The 19,104-nt window shown below is 41.9% G+C and overlaps 1 protein-coding gene across 6 annotated transcripts in view; it reads left to right on the top strand.

Moving 5' to 3' along the window:
• The window catches only part of LOC115573062 (dipeptidyl aminopeptidase-like protein 6), a 93,889-nt gene extending 75,614 nt beyond the window's left edge, over positions 1–18,275 (top strand). For all 6 annotated transcript variants that reach the window (XM_030403676.1, XM_030403677.1, XM_030403674.1 and 3 more), the window contains 19 exons: positions 2,918–3,038; positions 7,312–7,466; positions 8,986–9,083; positions 9,296–9,422; positions 10,194–10,232; positions 10,337–10,444; positions 10,518–10,609; positions 10,689–10,736; positions 12,104–12,216; positions 12,872–12,919; positions 12,996–13,094; positions 13,221–13,290; positions 14,719–14,913; positions 15,006–15,060; positions 15,173–15,275; positions 15,368–15,423; positions 15,557–15,629; positions 15,740–15,813; positions 16,873–18,275. In XM_030403676.1, the coding sequence (XP_030259536.1) occupies positions 2,918–3,038; positions 7,312–7,466; positions 8,986–9,083; positions 9,296–9,422; positions 10,194–10,232; positions 10,337–10,444; positions 10,518–10,609; positions 10,689–10,736; positions 12,104–12,216; positions 12,872–12,919; positions 12,996–13,094; positions 13,221–13,290; positions 14,719–14,913; positions 15,006–15,060; positions 15,173–15,275; positions 15,368–15,423; positions 15,557–15,629; positions 15,740–15,813; positions 16,873–17,019 (1,821 nt within the window). In that variant the 3' untranslated portion in view covers positions 17,020–18,275. The remainder of the gene's footprint in view (positions 1–2,917; positions 3,039–7,311; positions 7,467–8,985; positions 9,084–9,295; positions 9,423–10,193; positions 10,233–10,336; positions 10,445–10,517; positions 10,610–10,688; positions 10,737–12,103; positions 12,217–12,871; positions 12,920–12,995; positions 13,095–13,220; positions 13,291–14,718; positions 14,914–15,005; positions 15,061–15,172; positions 15,276–15,367; positions 15,424–15,556; positions 15,630–15,739; positions 15,814–16,872) is intronic.
• Positions 18,276–19,104: the final 829 nt, after the last annotated feature.

Consider the following 19,104-nt stretch of genomic DNA (forward strand, 5'->3'; position numbering starts at 1 on the left):
GGACCACTTCTTTCAAAAAAAGTTACTCAGTGAACACAGAGAGAATTTACACTTTCAGTAGATTCACATGAAAACAGCCTTCTAGTGCCAAACTCTGCACATGCATCATTCAGCACAGTGAAGCTCAAACATTTAGCCTGAGGAAGAAGAAGAAAAACACATTTATTTTTTCAAAGAATGAGGTTTGCAGTTCTATTATGGTCCATGGAAAGAAGCTCTGGAAGCTTGATATAGCTCTCTCCTCTGTGCTGTTGACCTCCACTGTTTTCTCAAATGGAAAACACCACACAGTTCTACAGGTGGACATGTTTCTCCATCACCATGAACATGGGCACTATGGTTTGTTTCGAGTTGATCCCCCTTATTCCTCTCCTGCTTCTTAAAAACTCACTAGTGCACCAAGTGTGTATTCATTCACCGCTGAAAATAGTCCTTGAACAAACAAACATACTGTCTACTCCTGCGTTAGAAACATTGGCTAATAGCTACAGTGCCAAGCACTGTATTTTGCCTTTTCTGCATTAAAACCATTGCGTTTAGAGCTGAGTGGAAGAAAGCAAACTAAACACTTGTTAGTTTTGGGCTTTTCATGCGATTTGTTGACATAATGTTGAATAATGACAGCCATACCCTATAATAAGCTTAAAAGTGCAATTGACCCAAGCACTGGTAATCTTTTTCTGTTGTGTTATCTCCCCTAATGCGGTAGTCCATGTTGACTTTAAATTAGTTTCTGTTTGGATTGCGGTGCTCAGACAACAGACGGCGCAGTGTTTCATCAGCTATCACTTCAAAGCTTTCTCTTCCTCCGTAATTGTTCTTATCATATCATTTGCTTAAATTACAGAGACATCGCTGTGAGGAAATATTAACATTTCGGGTGTGCGTTGAGAAATGTGCCTGCCCGAGGAAAAAAAAAGAAAAAAGAAAGCAGGTTAATTTGCATATGGTAATACCTGACTGTTGTTACTGTCGCTCCGTGTTTGGTTTAATGAACAGCTCAGGTTATTCGAGAAAAATGAGATAAGCTCTGGTGTTTTGTCTCCGTCCGACCCACCAATGTTGGACTTGTTTTCTCTCCCCCCCTCTAGGTTTCTGAGTGTAAAGATTTTTGGAGTTGATCAGAATTGGGGCAATTCATCATCGAGCACTTCATCAGCACACAAAAAGATGAGAGGCGTGTGTGTGAGAGTTTGTGGCGGTGTGGCTGTGTGCAGTGAGGCGTCATACGTACAGTAAGAGGAGAAGGGAGATGAATCCTGCGCCGCTCTCCTCATTAAACAGCGAGCAATTACTCTACCGTGACAAAGCAATCAGTGGGACACACACACACACAAACACACACCTGACAAAGAGGTTATATTGACAGAGAGGAGGAGGAGGTGGAGGGGGAGAAGCAAAGGGAAGAATGAAATGAATATATGAAACCGGCGAAAGTAAAAAAAACACGCATGCACACACACACACACACACACACACACGAGACACCCCGCTGATGGAGCTTCACAGGTATCTTTGATGTTGCCACTTTCATCCCTCCACCCATTTGAAATGACTATTCTCTCGCCTCTTCGCCTATTCTCTCTATCTTCTCTCATCTGAATCCCTTGAAGTTTGGCAAAAGTCGCCGAACGAGTGAGCAGAAGTCAAGAGATTGCCACCTGCTTCGCTTAATTATTCCAGTATTCAGAGGCCGTTTAGGATCAATTACCGCTAAATGCTGTACTGGGTTCTTCTGCTGACGGCAAGCCCCTTTGAACCTGGAGGCTTTATGTATCTCATCTAGTCATTTTCGTGTTAATATTACTTTGGCGCTAGGTGTAATTCACAATAATTAGAATACTGAGAATTCAATTTTTATGTGAGTCTTTGAAAGCTGCCTGTGATTTTCCTTTCTGTCCCGTGGCGGGCCTTGCAACATTCGCCAACTGGCTTTCTTTGCTCTACACAGCCTGTGCATTGATCTGTTTTCCTCAGATGTTGATCCCCCTCAATATAAAATTTTGATTTTCTCAACAGCAGCCGCGGATGAGAGCAAAAGGAGTCCTCTCTCTTCTATTTTTCTGATTCTAGAGGCTTAGGTTCAGCTGAAGGAGGTTTCAGCCGACAGCCTGGTCACACCAACACAGCCTGAGCTTCAGATACAAATCAATCCCACATTCATCTCCCTCGTGCTGGCACAAGGCGAACGAAGCAGCAAAAAATACTGGAGTGGGTTGACGGAGGGTTTTTAAAGTGTCACACACTCATCTGCCAGCAGTCCGTCTTAATTCCCTCAGGCGATGCTATCGTTGGCGCCGAGGGGCTTAAATCAACAGTCGAACCCGCGGCTTAGCTCAGCCCTCACACTCCCACAGCAGGCAGCATAATGTCTTAATAAACAGACGGGGAAGGAAATGGAGTGCTTGTGTATGACTTTGAGGATGTGTGTGTGTGTGTGTGTGTGTGTGTGTGTGTGTGTGTGTGTGTGTGTGTGTGTGTGTGTGTGTGTGTGTGTGTGTGTGTGTGTGTACCTGCAGGGCCTCAGTCAGCTCCAGCGCCTTGATTAGCAACAGTAATGGTTTCATACAGCCTTGGAGAGGACAGGAATCCAGCTAGAATTGTAATTAGGCAAATATCCGTTAATACAGTGCTTACGGCAGGTGTTGACTGGGACTGTATTAGCTTGTGAGTGTCGTTCAGCGGGTAGATGTGTGTCCATCTGGATTAAGATGGAGTCAGGTTGTGACGAGAAGCCACAGGTGGGTTTGGCATGCTGTGTGCGATGTGAGAGGCTGTGAGGAAAAAGTATTCTCAGCATTGCACTGCAGAAAATGGAAAGTCAGATGTGAGCCAAGCGATACACACAACGATTCCAGGCCACATACTGTGGACACAGAGATTAATGACGGCTCTCCTGCTCTCCTTCTCTGTCCAGATCTTCATATTTGAAAACAACATCTACTACAGAGCAACAGTGGAGAGCCGAGCGATCCGCCTGGTTTCCACCGGTAAAGAGAGAATCGTCTTCAATGGCCTCGCTGACTGGCTGTATGAAGGTAAGACGCCAGCAAACAAAGTCACCTACGTGTACATACTCTTGTTACGCCCTATCAGTCCTCTTGGGAAGGCTTTCAACAAGATTTTGGAGCCTCGCAGGAACTTACCACCATTCAGCCGCAAGAGCGTACACTTAGTTTAGAGGTCGGGCTGTGATGGCGGGCGATGAAGTCTGGCTCGCAGTCGCCGTTCCTGTTCCATTTAAAAGTCATTAGACGGGGCGGGGTCGAGGTCTTCCAAAGCAAACTCGGACAACCATTTCTTCCCAGACCTTGCTCGGTGCTCAGAGGCATTGTGGTGTTACAGTTGAAGGTCTTTGCCATATCATTGTGTGCAATAGCGCCAGGATTTACCTTGAAACCCACCTTCACTGATATTTCATAACTTGAGGGCAGTGGTAACCAGTGTTGCCAGATATCGTGAGAGAAACAAGCAAGCGGGCCTATGAAAACAAGCCCAAAACAAGCGACTTCACCGTTCTTGGTAAAAAAAAGAAAAAAAAGAGAGAGAGATTATTACAATTTGCACACACACAAATATCACCCTGAATCCAGAAATATCATTGTATTTATTATTGTTTTTATATGTTATGATCCTTTTTTGTTTTAGTTCCAGGACTTCAAAACAATATGAATTCAAGCAGTTGTTGCTCTTGCTGTGTCATTTCATTTTAGCTGGCTAATTTGCTAACTGCCAGGTGTATCCTAAGGCCTCATGCGCAGCGGCTAGTTGCTAACTTTCTCTCTCTGCTGTTTGGTGCTGGTCAGGTGGCTTTCAAGTAAGTTAGCAAACATTCAGACTTAGTTCAGCTGGTCGTTGCTCTGGCTGTTCCCTGCTGGAAAAAACAGCATAGGCCAGCATATGTTGTGTTTTGGTGCTGGTTTTGGAGCTGGTCTATGCTGGTTTTTCCAGCAGGGCTGTGTTTAATGCTGGCTAATGTGCTAACAGCTAGGTATTTCTGAAGGCCTTATGTTTGTTAGCTACTTACTTTGGTGGTATTTTTGGTGAAAACACGTGTATTTTTACTTGCCATTAAGTAAACAAACATCCTTATTAAATCATTGCATTTTCTCTTGCTGTTAAATGGCTAAATGGCTAACTGCTAAGTCTATCTAAAAGCCTTGTTTGCCAGCTAGTTGCTAACTTGCTGCAGTAGATTTTTTACGGCCATTTTTGTTGAAAAAAATAATAATTCAAATTTTCCGTAAATAAGGAAACACTCCTAATAAATCTAAGCACTTTTTGCTTTGAAGCTGGATAAGTTGCAGACTGCTAGGTCTGTCTTCAGTACATGTTCACCTCAGCTAGCAGCTAACTTAGTCCGAAAACCAAAACAATAAGCTGAGAGAAGTTAAAAATGCTTGTGTTTTTGTCACTCCTCTCATATGCAAATAGCTATGTGATCAGCTGTGGAAGTATTTTTATTAATTACAACCTCTGTAAATTGGAGCCACATAGCCCTGAATGAACCACGAGAAACACTCCCAGTAGAGATGAAGACCGTTTAGATGCGATCTCTTGACACCTGCCCCCACCTGGAGGCCTGTTTGGGGGCCTGATTCTGTTTGAAACGGCACAGCTGGATACGATTCAGTGCCCCTCCTCCCGTAGACTTCACCATAGCTCATCTTTGTGTTCAGGCAAATTTTAATTAATTCATGTCTGCAGCGCTGCAGTCTCACTCAGCAGATGTTCAAAAAGCCTTGCATACTTGTAATTAAATATGAGACATTTTCTGATTACTGCATATGTGAGACAGACCTTCCAATTACACCCCACTTAGATATGGCTTTGTTTACGGATGCGCCGCCATGTTTATCCACCGTACAATCATTTGTAATCGAAATTTATAGGTTTCTTGTTTAGTTAGTGGGGATTTCTGCTGTGGTTATTGATTTTGGACTCACCCAGAAGGTGGTTTGGGATAATAATTGCAGTGTAATTATGTTATGTAATTGCAAAATGCCAGTTATTCAGGGAGGAATTCTGTGACAGTGCATGAAGAGCTTTAGGGTCGGCTGTAATCAGTCTTTTGTTAATGGGATTATTTCTTTGTAATAGACACAGAACATGACATGAAAGAAGTAATCCATTTCCACTGCTGAAGATATGTTTGTCATGTTGTTTCATGGATTTATCACTGTCTGTCATGGAACTCACAGTATGTCTTACATGCACAGTTTGTTCTGTATTGTTCAGGGGACTCGGTTTCAAAAAAGTTGTATGAATACGGTTCAAGGTGAGGCAGCTTTGTTTCTCTCAGGTATTTTTAAGTTCCACTACCTATAAGCAGCAAATGTTTCCATCGTAGTGCTGTGAGCTGTCTGTGATAAAGAAGTAAAACAGGTGATCTCATGGGAATTGTAGTGTCGCAATCTTCAATTTACAACATTTTTTGTTTCGTTTTTTTTCTGCCTTGAATATTGGGGAATACGGTTTTTACACACAGATGAAGGTGCCATATATAACTTGTTTTTTAGTTACAGTAAATCCTGCAGTCATTGTTGGATTATTCAAACCAAACATGCCATCACATCAAATGGAATACTTGTTGGGCTAAAGAACTTGTGCGTCAAATAAACTCACTGAGATCCAAACAAAAAATCTCAAATGAAGTCCTGTGGGTTTGAACAATGATAATTATTCTTATCATTGAGTCTTTGATGTTGATCAGAGCTAATAATTATTCCCTCACTTGTCATAATAATGCATCAGCAAACACGTGCTCTGACTTTGAGATTGAGAGATTAAACACAGCGAAAGTCATGGGATTGAAGTTGGGATGAATGTTTCCTGTGGAGCAGTGCGTCTGGGAGGTGTTGGAGATGAAAGCAATTGATTTAACAAGAATGCAACATGTGTGTTTGTGGATTTGTGTGTCTGTTTTAAGACTTATCTGTTGAGATAAATGTGGGTTTATGTGTCTTTTCTCCAGCGGATGGAGGTGTAGACGACTGTTTGCCTCTAACAGCCGATACAGTGATGTGTAAATATGAACAAAAGCCATTTACACAGATGGAAAATGTCCCGACATCTTGTGAAAATATCCGATGGTTTCATGCAAATGTTGAAATGGTCCCTTGAATAATGGTCTTTTGCTTGGCAGCCATCTTGCTCACTTCCCTTTACATGACATGAAAGTCAGCTCATATACATGTAATGTAAACGTGATATGACATGCAGCGTAAGAATGATGATATGGTACATGATATGTACAAACTCTGAACATCTCCATGATTTGCAGAATGACGGATGATGCCAGGAGTTTTTATTTGAGGCTCCAGCCTTCAGAGAAATTGTGCTGCCTGATGTTCTGTGGGCACAGGCCTTGAAAAATCCTGCTGCGCTACAGCAAACTTGTTGGCCTTGCAACGAAAAACTCGATGAAATGTTGAGAACCCAACGCTGAATAGTGTCCTTTACTCACCATCACCCTTTTCAATTCACGGTAACGTGAAGAAAAAATAATCATAGCCTGACAAATCATCACATCAAGGTTGAACTCATCATTTTTGTCAGGAAAAGGCTGCATGTAGATACAGTGGAGTGTGAACTGTGTGCTTTTCATAGAGCTCTTCTGCCCCCTGCTGGATGAAAGTCACTGCTGAAAACAAACAAAGACTGAATAGGGAGGGAAAGTGTTCTTTACCTGTCACAATAATCACATTCTCCTCAGGAGGATGTATTTCTGCACTTTTAGACAGGAAGGAAGAAGGAAGACATCCTCTGGCTTCATGTTTTTGGATTTTAGACTTTTGAGAATATTAATAGATATAAATATTCATTCATTTTTCTCACAGGCACCATAAATAACAAGTTGCTGTTGAAATGGTGACATATTGGAAACAATGTTATCAGTGTCAGACTTATGAAATACAACTGCACACAGGTGTAAGGATGTCAAATCTTTATGTGACTCATCACATTTTAGAGACTTCGTAGGGCCAAATGTGTCCATTCTCAGGAGCCAACAGTTTTTTTTTTTTTAACTATGGATTTTTGTGTGGATGTGAGGACTGTCTTGCTGAATAATTTTAAGGGGGAAAGCCCAAAGTCATTGACGAAGACACTGTAGAATTTATTGTCATTCTCTCCATATACAGTGCTCAGTGTACAGGGGAGCAACATTGTGTTCCCACAGGGCTTCAGTGCAGAATAACAACCAAACACACATAAAAAAAACATAAGAAAACGGGAAACAACAAACAGGCCAAAAAATAGAAATACACTAGTATGAAACTTCACTTTAAATGTGCTTGTCCTGTTTCACAGAGGAGATCCTGCAGACCCAGGTCGCCCACTGGTGGTCTCCAGACGGGCTGCGTCTCGCCTACATGACCATCAACGACACGCTGGTGCCGAGGATGGAAGTTCCCTTTTTCACAGGAGCACCTTACCCCGCCAGCCAAGAGTACCACTACCCGAAGGCAAGTCTCTGTTGTGGGGTTTCAATTTAGCTGTTTTCTGTTTATTTTGAAAGTTTCTCCGTCATGTGTCTTGTTTTGCTTTACACTTCCTGTCTTTGTCTGTTTGACGCCGCCTTCCTTCCTTTGTGTACCTGCGTTTGACTCTTGTCTTATCTGCGTCTGTTCCCAAGTCCTGCATTTGCTACTGCTGACAGACAAAGTTAGAGACTAGCTGGTGAACAAAATGGAGTATTTAGCAGCTGGAGAGTTTGCCATTTTGTCTTAAGTAAAAGAGAGTGAATACTAGACTTAAATTCACCAGGTGGTCAGAAACACCAGAAACGTTGCTCTGTAATGAGCCGGTTTGTGCCTCTCATGTTGTTATTTTCCAGAGTCGGGTCATAGAGGGACCCATCACTTGTAAAAAAAAAAAAAAAAAACATAATTAACCGGCACACTTAGTCAAAACCAAAGGGTGGTATAAAAACACTTACCGCTGTTCTGACTGTATTATTAGAATCCTTGAGAGATTCTCGTCAACATCTGGATAACAAATATTACATCTGCTGCACAATAAAAAAGATATTCAATCAGTTTCAAAAGTTACGAGTCTGTTTCCTTCTCAGGTAGCTGGCGAATTGCCATCGTTGACTTGATTCACAAACAGACTCATAGTACCGGAAAGTCTTCTGTCATAAGATTTTTTCATCCAGATGGTTAGAGGAGCCTTGGAGGATTGGGAAAACGATGTCAGAACAGCCTTTTAAATGTTTTTAAACAACCGTCTGGGGTTTTAAAAGATCGATGGTTGAAACTTATAGTTACCTCTGTGAAGGTAATTAAGTAACTACATGAGAGACAAACTGGTGGATGTGTCAGACAAAAACCATTTGTAAACAATATCAGCTGAAAAGATGATGATCTGTGATTGTTGTGTACATGGCTTGTTTAGGCTCCACCTGTGTGGCCACAAAATTAAATATTCTACCATACTGATGGACTTTGATAGATGACTTTTACCCAACCTTAAACATAACAAAGACAACAATACTGTGGAAGCCCTGAGGGGTCAAGTGAAGAATTTTTATTCTTCCTGGTGATACATTTTCTAACTCTAATCTAAAATATCAATATTTTATTGTTATTTTTTCTCGTAGATTTTTACACACATTTTTTTAAATGTGTGAAACAAAGGGAACATTTTTTTAAAAAACGACTACATTTATTATATTTATTATAAAATATTTTTATTTTTTTTGCTTGTAGAATCAACTGAAAACATTTTCTAGTGAAAAATATATTATTATATTTTTTTTTCTCCTGGAATTTTTTTTTTCACCTGGAATTTTTTTTTTCATGTTTGCACAGATGGAAAAAGAATTAATGGACCTCAGAATGATTATCCTGATGATTAAACAATTTTATTTCAACCAGATGGCAGTTCATAAAAACACTTGCCCCTCAGGGCTTCCGTACAATTCCTCACTATCTTAAGCTGAAATCCAGGCTGACCTGTGTAACTTCCTGTTTGCCCCTGCAGGCTGGGGAGGAAAACCCTGTAGTGCACCTGTCAGTAGTGAGCCTCAACGGTCCCCTGCACACAGTGGTGATGAAGAAACCTGATGACCCTCGAATAGGGTGAGTGACAGCCCAGCGGCTGTTAGTTGGTTTGACAGGACAGCATGAAAACACAAGATGTAATCATGCAGGACTTTTGCAAGAAAGCTTGTTTAAATCCACAGTAGTATAAAGTAACAAGCAATAAATATCTCCCTGGGGCATTTTTCTCCAGGTAGCTGAGACAGAGGTTGTCAGTGGTTGTGATGTTCTCTCTCACCTTGTGGTTTCAGGAGGGAATATTATATCACCATGGTGAAATGGGCCACCAGCACCAAACTGGCTGTCAACTGGCTGAACAGAGCCCAGAACAACTCCATCCTGACACTGTGTGAGGCCACAACTGGAGTCTGTATCAAGGTAAAAACATTCAGCAGCTTTTATTTGACAAATAATGAAGTCTGCTGCCACTGTTCATTCTGTGTTTGTTAAAGGATAAATGTGGGGATAGTGTGTGTGTTTTAACACCATCGTCAGATCCCCTGTAAAGAGCAAAAAACAGACAATGAATTCAAACCTGTGAACCAGTGTCGCCTGTGTGGCTTAAAGGGGCGCTATAGAGATTCAGAGAGGAGATTCAAACTCACTATTCTAATATTTAGAATCTTAATGAGGTAATAGTACAAACTCAGAAATATTTATTTGAATCAATGACTGAATAAACAAGCTGTTCTCAGAGGAAAATAAGGACCCCAGAACACTGTTTGAAGCTAGAAAGATGGCAGGGTCCGCCACACATAAACAAAGTGAAACAGTATGAAACTGTGTTGTCTCTTAAGCTCAGTTCATTTAATCAGTTTATTCAGTCATGAAAATGGAAGAGTTTGTTTACTTAGTTAATTAATTAAGATCTTTCTTTTTTCCATTTTCACCTGTAAGTCTGACAAAGCTCATTTCCTCTGAGCCTTAGACCTCTTTCGTTGTCCAAAAGTGATTAAAACACCTCACTTCCTTAATCAAAATGAACATGGGCGCTGCAGTTTATGTGAGACAATCCCACATACACCGCTCTGGTGCAGCAGATACGCACTAATGATGATCTACAGCTGAGTAAACTGAACTGAAGTTAATTTTCATGTCATTTTTCTTGAAGACATTTGACTCGTTCTCTCTCATTGTTTTTTCCCCCAGAAACATGAAGATGAGAGTGAGAGCTGGTTGCACAGACAGGTACGTGATGAAAACGCTGCATCCCTGTTGTTATGCGGTAGTCTAAAAGCCCCTGCAGGCACGTTCTGGGCTACAAGCAGATGTTTGTCTCTCCTTCTCTGCAGAACGAACCGCCGCTCTTCTCCCAGGACGGACACAAGTTCTTCTTCACAAGAGCGATTCCTCAGGGTGGCAGAGGAAAGTTTTTCCACATTTCCATGTCCACCTCCATGGTGAGCGGCCGCACGTTTCTCCTTGTGCTGAGGGCTTTGCTGCAGTGTGCTCAGTGTTTTTGTTTTCTTCCAGCCCAACACGAGCACAGACATACTGCAGTCCCTGACGTCTGGGGACTGGGACGTCACCAGAATCTTGGCCTACAATCACGAAAGAAACCTCATGTAAGACATTTTGAGGCAACAAACCAGTGCTGCCAGATATCTTTTTGTCGTTTGTTAGTAATGTTCGGATGTTTTCCAGATACTTCCTGAGCACAGAGGATGACCCCAAACGACGGCACTTGTACAGGTGGGCTTTTAGCAGAAGTTATGAGTACTAATGTGTTGTTTGAAGGTGCTACTTAATAGCATAGTTCCTGTGTTTTGAAGTGGGGTTTGGAAGAGGTACTCCATAGTTAGTGTAGAAGTAGATGGCTGTCGGCGTCATCCCCGTTTGGAGGAGCAGCAGGAGTACAGGTGTGTGGATGGGTGTTTTAGCCGCCTGTAAAAAGGCCCACCTCAAAACATCAACATCAGTTTGAGTGTACGTTATATTTAGAACTTTTTCACCACTTTACCTTTCCCTCAGACAGGTCCTTTTCGATGGGGAGTTGAAGCCATTATCGGCTCCCTTCGGAGCCTCCAGACTCCTTTAACAAAAACAGTAATTTTACCTCTCAGAACAAGGACGCTGCTGTTCCACCGCTGGCGTGACTGGTTGGGTTGTTTGTGTTCTCGTGTGAATTCGGTTTTTAAGAGGGTTAATTCTCATTCAGCAAAGCCACACCAAACACGAACAAGCCAACCAGCAGACCAGAACGGCAACCAATGTATTATGAGAGGTAAAATTGCTGTTTTTGTCGAAAAAAGTCTGGCATAGATGGATATATAACAGCTTCATAAATAGCTGTTTGATGGCAAGGTGAAGTGGGGAAAATATTCTAAATCAGAGCTGACCAAAGTTGGCCCGCCATAAGGTATAATTTGGCCCCTCAAAAGAATTGCAGTTAATTGTGATTTATATCGTATGCGATAAGATAGATAGGGCCCGAAAAACAATCAATTATAATAATCTGAGCACACATTTTATGCAGGAAGATGAACTCAAGATGAATCAAGAAGTCGATCCTGACAAATATTTTTTCTCAGCAGTTCTTTTCATAATGACAAGAGCTTTTTTTTTTTTTTGTTACAATTAAATGGCTACTATGGTGGACCGACATCATCACACATGAATACGACTGGGACGATCGAATCCATTCGAGTCTCCGCTTTCCAGTTATACGCAATTCATGCAATTCCAAGTGTTTAGTGACCCCAGTGTGCAGATAAAGTTTTCAAGTACACTGTATTTAGAATAGAAAGTAACACGTTAACAATAAATCACACCGCATGTCTGAGAAGGGGAGACTTGTGGTGACCTGCAGAGCCAATTGTCATTCTGATACCTTGAGATAAGTGATCGAGGGGCCCCTTTACACATATTAAATCATTACAGTTCATATCCGTCCCACAGCAGTTCATCGCTTAGCCTCTGTAAACTGGGGGCGTGCTGACCCGCATCTACTGTAGGTGATACACCGACTGTGGATAATTGCCTTAAACAACCCCGCACTAAAAACCCGGACTATCCCTTTTACGCCACACAATGATACTGAACTCTGTTCCGTCCCACAGCGCCGACACAATCCCTCCGTTCAACCGCTGCTGCCTGTCTTGTGAGTTCAACTGCGGCTACGTGGACGTTTCATTCAGCCACAACATGCATTACTTCGTACTCTACTGTAAAGGTGAGCGTCTTTGACCTTGAACCTCTCGAGTCCAGGCTCTTTTTTTTTATTTTGGTCTGAGAGCGTGTAATTGAATTAGTGCTCCATGTCAGGTTGAGAGCTTATATCGAACTGGACGTGAGCAGATAGCCTCAAACCGCTGCTCTGATTAGCCACAGGAATAAATGTCTTGTCTGGCTGCACGCCGGCAGTCATTTGAGCACAGCTGAGCTGATAGACTGTGTGGTCTCTTTTGGTATTTGAATGAAACACAGGGCTCGGTGGTTAGCATTGTGTTTGAGGATTGTTTGTCCTCCTCAGAAGCCGATTTGCTTAAAGGGGCTCACTCCAGAGAGGAAAAGTGCCAGTGGCTTTCTTCATTAATTGGACCTTTGAAGAGTGGAGCCATTGTGAAATAATAAGCTGCTCCCTCATGGGACGGAAGTAGATTATTAACTGCAGAGCTGGCTGGGAGGGTTGTTTCTGAAGTCTGTTTGAGATGAGACAAGGTGATACTTCTGCTGCAGATAGGATTGTATTTCAGGGGCTTCTTGATTACTGATACAGTGGAAGCATTTGAGACTATTGATATTGCCTTGTTTGATGAAATTTGAACTATCGGCTTCTATTTTTGCTTTCCTGTTAACTGTTTTCTCCCCCGAATTGTTCTGTGTAGGTCCTCAAGTGCCAAGCGTTGCGATCTACAGCACCAAGGACAAACAGAGTGAGTGTTTAAATATCTGCACTGAAATTTCACTGATAAATAGATTTGCCATAAAACCATTTTTTTCATCCTGCAGAGGTGTTTGACGTGGAGACGAACGAGCGGGTGAACAACACGTACAACAACATGCAGATGCCCAAAGTGGAGAACAAGACCATCGTCATAGACGACTACAGTATGTTCCCCCCCGCTCACGTTGAGTCAGCGGATACACAATTAACCTGTGTGTCCATCCTAATGACATTACAGCCGGTCACCTTATATTATGAGATCTCCAGTAACCTCGTCCTGTCTGTTGCAGCTCTGACGATGCAGATTCTGAAGCCAGCCGGATTCATAGAAACAGCTCATTACCCCTTACTGCTGCTGGTGTGAGTATGAATACATCTGTTTTCATTCGGAAAGAGACAAAATATTACAGTTTTACAACAATTGAAGTTGAAGTTTGCACGTTCCTGTTTGGGGGAGATTCACAGGAGAGTTCTTAAAAAACAAAAGTCATAAAGGTTCTGATTTTCTAACTTTGATTACCTAGTTTGAGAGATCCAAAACGCTGGATCCTCACCAAGTATGGAATGTACGATTTATCAAAGCCTGTAACTCTCACAGAATCGTTACACTACATATCCTTGTTGTGAGTCCTGATCACGATGCAGGCCAAATTCACCGTAACTAGACTAGAATAAATAGTGTTTGCGTCTCAAACTTCCATTTTCTAATGATGTCCCAGGCTGATGGTCACCGCTGATTGTCATGCACAATTTGGACACATGAAGCAGTCAGTGTGATCGCTGTAAACATAGAAATACTGCGGTGGCACTCATGCGTAATGCTGATGGAACGGAAGAATTACTACGTGTTCTCCAACCTCCATCTCAGAAACATACAACCCGTTTTCTGTGCCAGAAATATGCACTTTCTTCGCCTTCCTCTCAGTTGCAGTGATTCACTGTTCACTGTTGACACACATTAATGAAAAGGCCGATAAAACACAGCAGTCCACCTGTGACACTAACGGCAGAGCGGTGGTGCACTTCTGCCTCTTGTGGCCAAAATGAGCATTGCAGAAAGAAACACTTGAGTCAAAAAAAGAAAATCATTTCACTGAAACAACACGTGAAACAAATGTCTCACACAGAACATTTTTTTTTGTGAAAAATAAAATTTTCATGAAGAATTCTTTTTTTTTCACCTGGTTTGACACATGAAAAAAAAAATTCACTGTTACACACATTACTTTTTTTTTTTTTTTTTTTTAGAATGGAGCAGTAGAAAAAAAAGCCTCAGGGCTTCTGTAATGAAAAATTCAAAACAGATTGCCTGTCACAGTTCCCAGGGGCTCAATGTGAAGCTGTAAAATTGATCATGTCCAAAACCCCAAAATATTCACTTCATCTAATAAAAGACAGAGAAAAACAACAGATACTCTCATTTCTGCAGCCACAAACAGGAAATGTTTCATATCTTTGCCAATTAATTCATCAAATGTAATCCTGTATTGTTACAGCACTACAATACTGTAAGGCTTGAACATGATGTAATAAAAACGTAGAATATTCTGCGCTAGATGCTTTATTAGTAAAACAATTAGCATTCATATGATAGTATTTGTGAAGATTTGAAGATAAAGTCGTTTTTTTTAATGGTTTGTGATCCCTCATTGGATAGTATGATATTGCGAGCTGTTCCTTTAACTGCCTCCACTCCTTGATGCTGTCTTGTAGATAAACATTTCCCCTAATTCTTCATTTTGATTCATTCATTTCATCTGTTCTCGTTCCGCCTGTATTCTCCCACAGGGACGGTACGCCCGGCGGGCAGATGGTATCGGAGCAGTTCCGGGTGGACTGGGCCACGGTTCTGGTCAGCAGCTTCAGCACCATCGTCATCCGCTTCGACGGCCACGGCAGCGGCTTCCAAGGCACCAACTTCCTCCACAAAGTCAAGAGGAAACTGGGGAAACTGGAGGAGCGGGACCAGCTGGAGGCACTCAGGTACGACCTTGATTTTAACTGCTTGCTTTGACAATCGCCAGGTCCCCAAAACAAACCAGCGGAGGTTTAATCTGATTTCCTTCATTTTTTAGGTTCATATCCAAAGAGCCTTACATCGATAAGACTCGGATGGGAGTTTATGGAAAGGTAAGGAGAACAGAGAGACTCACGGCAACGGCCTCGCATGGAAACTCCCATCACACAGCACAGTGAATTAGACTTCTCAGCACGTCTCTGTGTCTCCTTTCTCTCTGTTCAGGCCTACGGAGGATATTTAGCCACGATGCTCCTGAGCTCGGAGGAGTTCAACCAGCTTAAATGTGGAACAGCGGTCTCCCCCATCACAGACTTTGAGCTCTATGGTATAATTTCCCACACATTCTTCAGATTTCATGCTCTTTGTCTAAAGAAGCCCGATCCCTCTAACTCCTTTATCCCCTTTTCAAAATGGCAGCGTCTGCATTTTCAGAACGGTACCTCGGCTCAAAGACAGATTCCCGGGTATACACGGTAAAGTTTCAACATTTCAGCCTCTTTAACCAACATGTTGTTGCTAAAGTGGAATCTGGTGGATCTCAGGGTGATTATTAAGAGGACGATCGTGACATAAATGTTGGATGTTTCCTTCTGCTCTTTCCTTCAGATGGCAAATTTAGCACACAGAGCGGGTCAGCTCCTGCAGAAGCAGTACTTGATAATTCACCCGACCGCTGACGGTAACATACTCTATATCATGGCTCCATGCTGTGCTGAGTGAAACGCCAGCTACGTAACTGTGTTCAGACCCTAATGTGCCTCTCCAATCTCATCTCCCCCACTACCACAGAAAAGGTTCACTTCCAGCACACGGCCAAATTCATCAATCATCTAATCAGCGAGAAGGCCAATTACACTCTACAGGTGAGCTGCAGCTTCCTACGGCCCGTAACTGTGGCATCCATTCACGTGCTCACATCGTCATTAAAGCGGGAGGATACCCACTGGGTTTTTTATGTAATCCAGACTGTCAAAGCCTCGTGTTAACTGTGGCTGCAGATCGCATTTGTTCACAGAATAATGTCATTTAAGATCACACAAATGTGATTACAGAATGTAATAGAAGTCAAGTACACAGGCAACAAGGGTGTATTTGTTGTTTTGTGCAAAAGGCAACAAGTGTAAATGGCAATAAAACTGCATCACATCAGAAATGTGTAAAGCAAAAAGTATAAGAACAGCAACAGAAGCGACTGAAGTGTGTCGACTGAAGGCGTCACCACTTTGAGCTGTTTCTGAGCTTTCAGTCACATCGCGGGATGTTTCTGAGCAGATGAGGTTTGCCCAGTTGCCATGGAAACGTAGATGTCCAAATCCCCATTTTCTGAGCACTTTAAGGACTTCTTGATAATGTTGGCTGGAAGTCTGAGTGGAGCAGATGAACTTGTTCTCAGGAAGATCATGTGGTGCAGTCGGAAAGAAAATCACAATCTCCGGCGGCGAGATTGTTCTCACGACTTCTGTTTTTCCAAGGCTTTCAGTCCGCACACATTCTGCAAAATCATATTTTTTCAGCTAATTGTTTTATCTGTAAAGTGTCCAAGCAGTGAAAACAACCCCAAACCCCTCATAATATAAATCTCGCTATGATGTAGAATAACCCTAACCCTAACCCAAATTCTCAAATTTGACACTGACTCACTGTGTTCATTATAAAAATGGTTGCAGATGAATATTCTAGTAATGTTTCGAGATCGAACTTGAGAAACTGAGAACCTATCTCGTTATTGTTGAAGCGGCGGAGGACACGCTTAATTTCTCAGTTTGATTTTGCAGTAAAGGAATATTTTCAGGGTTCTGGATTGTTGTGTTGGGCTCTGGAAAATATTGACTTTCTCACATAAATGGGTAATGAATGACCAAAAAACCCGAGTGAGTAAGGCGCGGCTCTTTATAAACCCACTCCTGTGTCTCTATCTACAGATCTACCCAGATGAGGGACACTTCCTACACAGTGAAGGGACGCAGCAGCACCTCAGCCAGTCCCTCGTCAACTTCTTCGAGGAGTGTTTCCGGGTGCCGGAGGTGCTGACGGAAGACCAGCAGGACGAGGACGAGGACGACAGCTAAACCTTCCCCCCACTCTGAGCAGCCCCGCAGCCAGCTACTACAGCACAATATGCAACTGATGTTTCTAACCCCATCGACCCCCTACGCCACCTGCTGTCCAATCAGGTTTTAGCTCCACTCTGACATCGCAGCACCTGCATGTGCAAAAGGGGCCTCGGCCTTCATTCCACCCCCTCCGCCTCCCCATCCTCTCCTCAAAAAGGAAAAACCAGCCAGAAAGACTAAAACAAATCTCAGATGTGAACAGCCTATATCTTCTCTCTGCTATTGGATTATACGGACTAGCGCTCCCTCTGGTGGACAAATAGAGGACCAACATCACGTCCCCTGAGCAATGCGTCTCCATCTCACCCCCCCCCCCCCCGGCACATCCATCGAGCGCTTTTGCAGCACAAAATATCCCTCCAGTGAAGATCAGTTTATCGTATCAAGATTTATCTTTTTGAGAGGCTGCCCGTTTTTTCTGATCACCTTTTGCCGACCAACCTGCTGATAATTGTGTTCACGAGTATGATTACCGCTACTTGTTTCTCAGAATTTCTCTGTTCAGTGTCGTGTCTATGAGTGGATGTCCGGCTGCATCAGTCTTTAGTTGCTTGACAAAACGAGGGCACAATGTGTGTTGTTACTTAAAAAAAGGAAAACCACAAAAAAAAACACAGTGTCTATACAAAAATGGTATGAGATCATACTTTCCCTCATCATGTTTCTGAATCGAACTCTTGTTCTTTTAGTCACTGTGCCTTACTGTGGGTGAAGTGTTCATGTTAGGAAGCCCACGCATGACACTGAAGGTGAGTGAACGTGGATAGGCCTCGTCTGAGCTGTGCATTCTGTTGAGAACTCCACAAAACCAGATCATGATTTTTACTTCCCTCAAATGTTAAGCTACGTGTTAGCGAGGGGAGTTTAAAATCGCATCTCATCTGAAGAACATTAGACAGAACTGAATACAAGATAATTGTACGTCTGCTTGAAAGATGGTGTTACACTGACGAATAATGTAAAGTACTTAGTTTGCAAAGACAGTTCTTGATATTTACCTTCCAAACTGACACACTGGTGAGTTACTCTGCTGAACTTTCATCACTTTGTGAATTTCTTTGTGTGTTCAATGGCTCGACTCTCTCCTCACGTCACTTCTGTTAGTATTGTCAGTGGTTTCTAGTCAGCTGATGTACAAAGTGTATAAATCTTATATTGTTTAAGTCTTTATGTTGTATGTGCAACTTGTATATAAAGCATTTTGAAATGTACCTTTAAGTCGGTGTCATCAGTCACTTTACATCACTGTGGTGTGTAACTCAAGAGTGCGTCACTGCCCTCTAGTGTGCGGGAGAAGTATTGCAGCAACACTGAGGGCTGAGATTTGTGTACTGGTGTTGAGACTTCATGCCCAGCTTGTGATGACAGGAAAATATGGAGGACCAAAACTGCCAAAAATTAGAAATAACTATATGACTCAATAAATGAATTGTCATTAGAATAACTAAAATAATATCGACAATAAATGCAGCCGTTAAAAATGTATTTTTTAAAACGAGACATGCATTGATTTATTTTCCCTTTTTCTTGCTTCCGTATTGAATTTGCTATTTTATTTATGAATGTATTCATTTTTAAATTAATTTCTCTATGGTTTCTCTGGGCAGCCTGAGACCATCAATGTCGATTAATGCATCAGGAACAAATAAAGAAATTCATTACATTTGGGGAAAATAAAGAGAGGCAAATGCAGAGGCAAAATGATTAATAAAAATATACATTTAAAAATGTATAAATACAATAGACAATTAAATAGCAAAGTAAATTAATAGGGAATTACTACAAAGGTAAAAATTCAAAAGCAAACTAAAACATACGTTTTCAATTTTGTTAAAAATTATTAATCCTTACATTTAACTTTACCATTTATTGTGAATTTCATGGAAAATGTATATATTGAATATTTTAATAATTTCTTTACTTTTGATGACAGCTTCACTCCACCACAGAAAAAGCGAAGGTGTCGCTGATTATATTACCGATGGATCATTTCTGTTCAAGCGTCTCAGTAACTCATTGCAGTGAACCAGCACGCCCAGT

This window comes from Sparus aurata, chromosome 21 (genome assembly GCF_900880675.1).
Source record: "Sparus aurata chromosome 21, fSpaAur1.1, whole genome shotgun sequence".
Taxonomy (NCBI): Eukaryota; Metazoa; Chordata; class Actinopteri; order Spariformes; family Sparidae; genus Sparus; species Sparus aurata.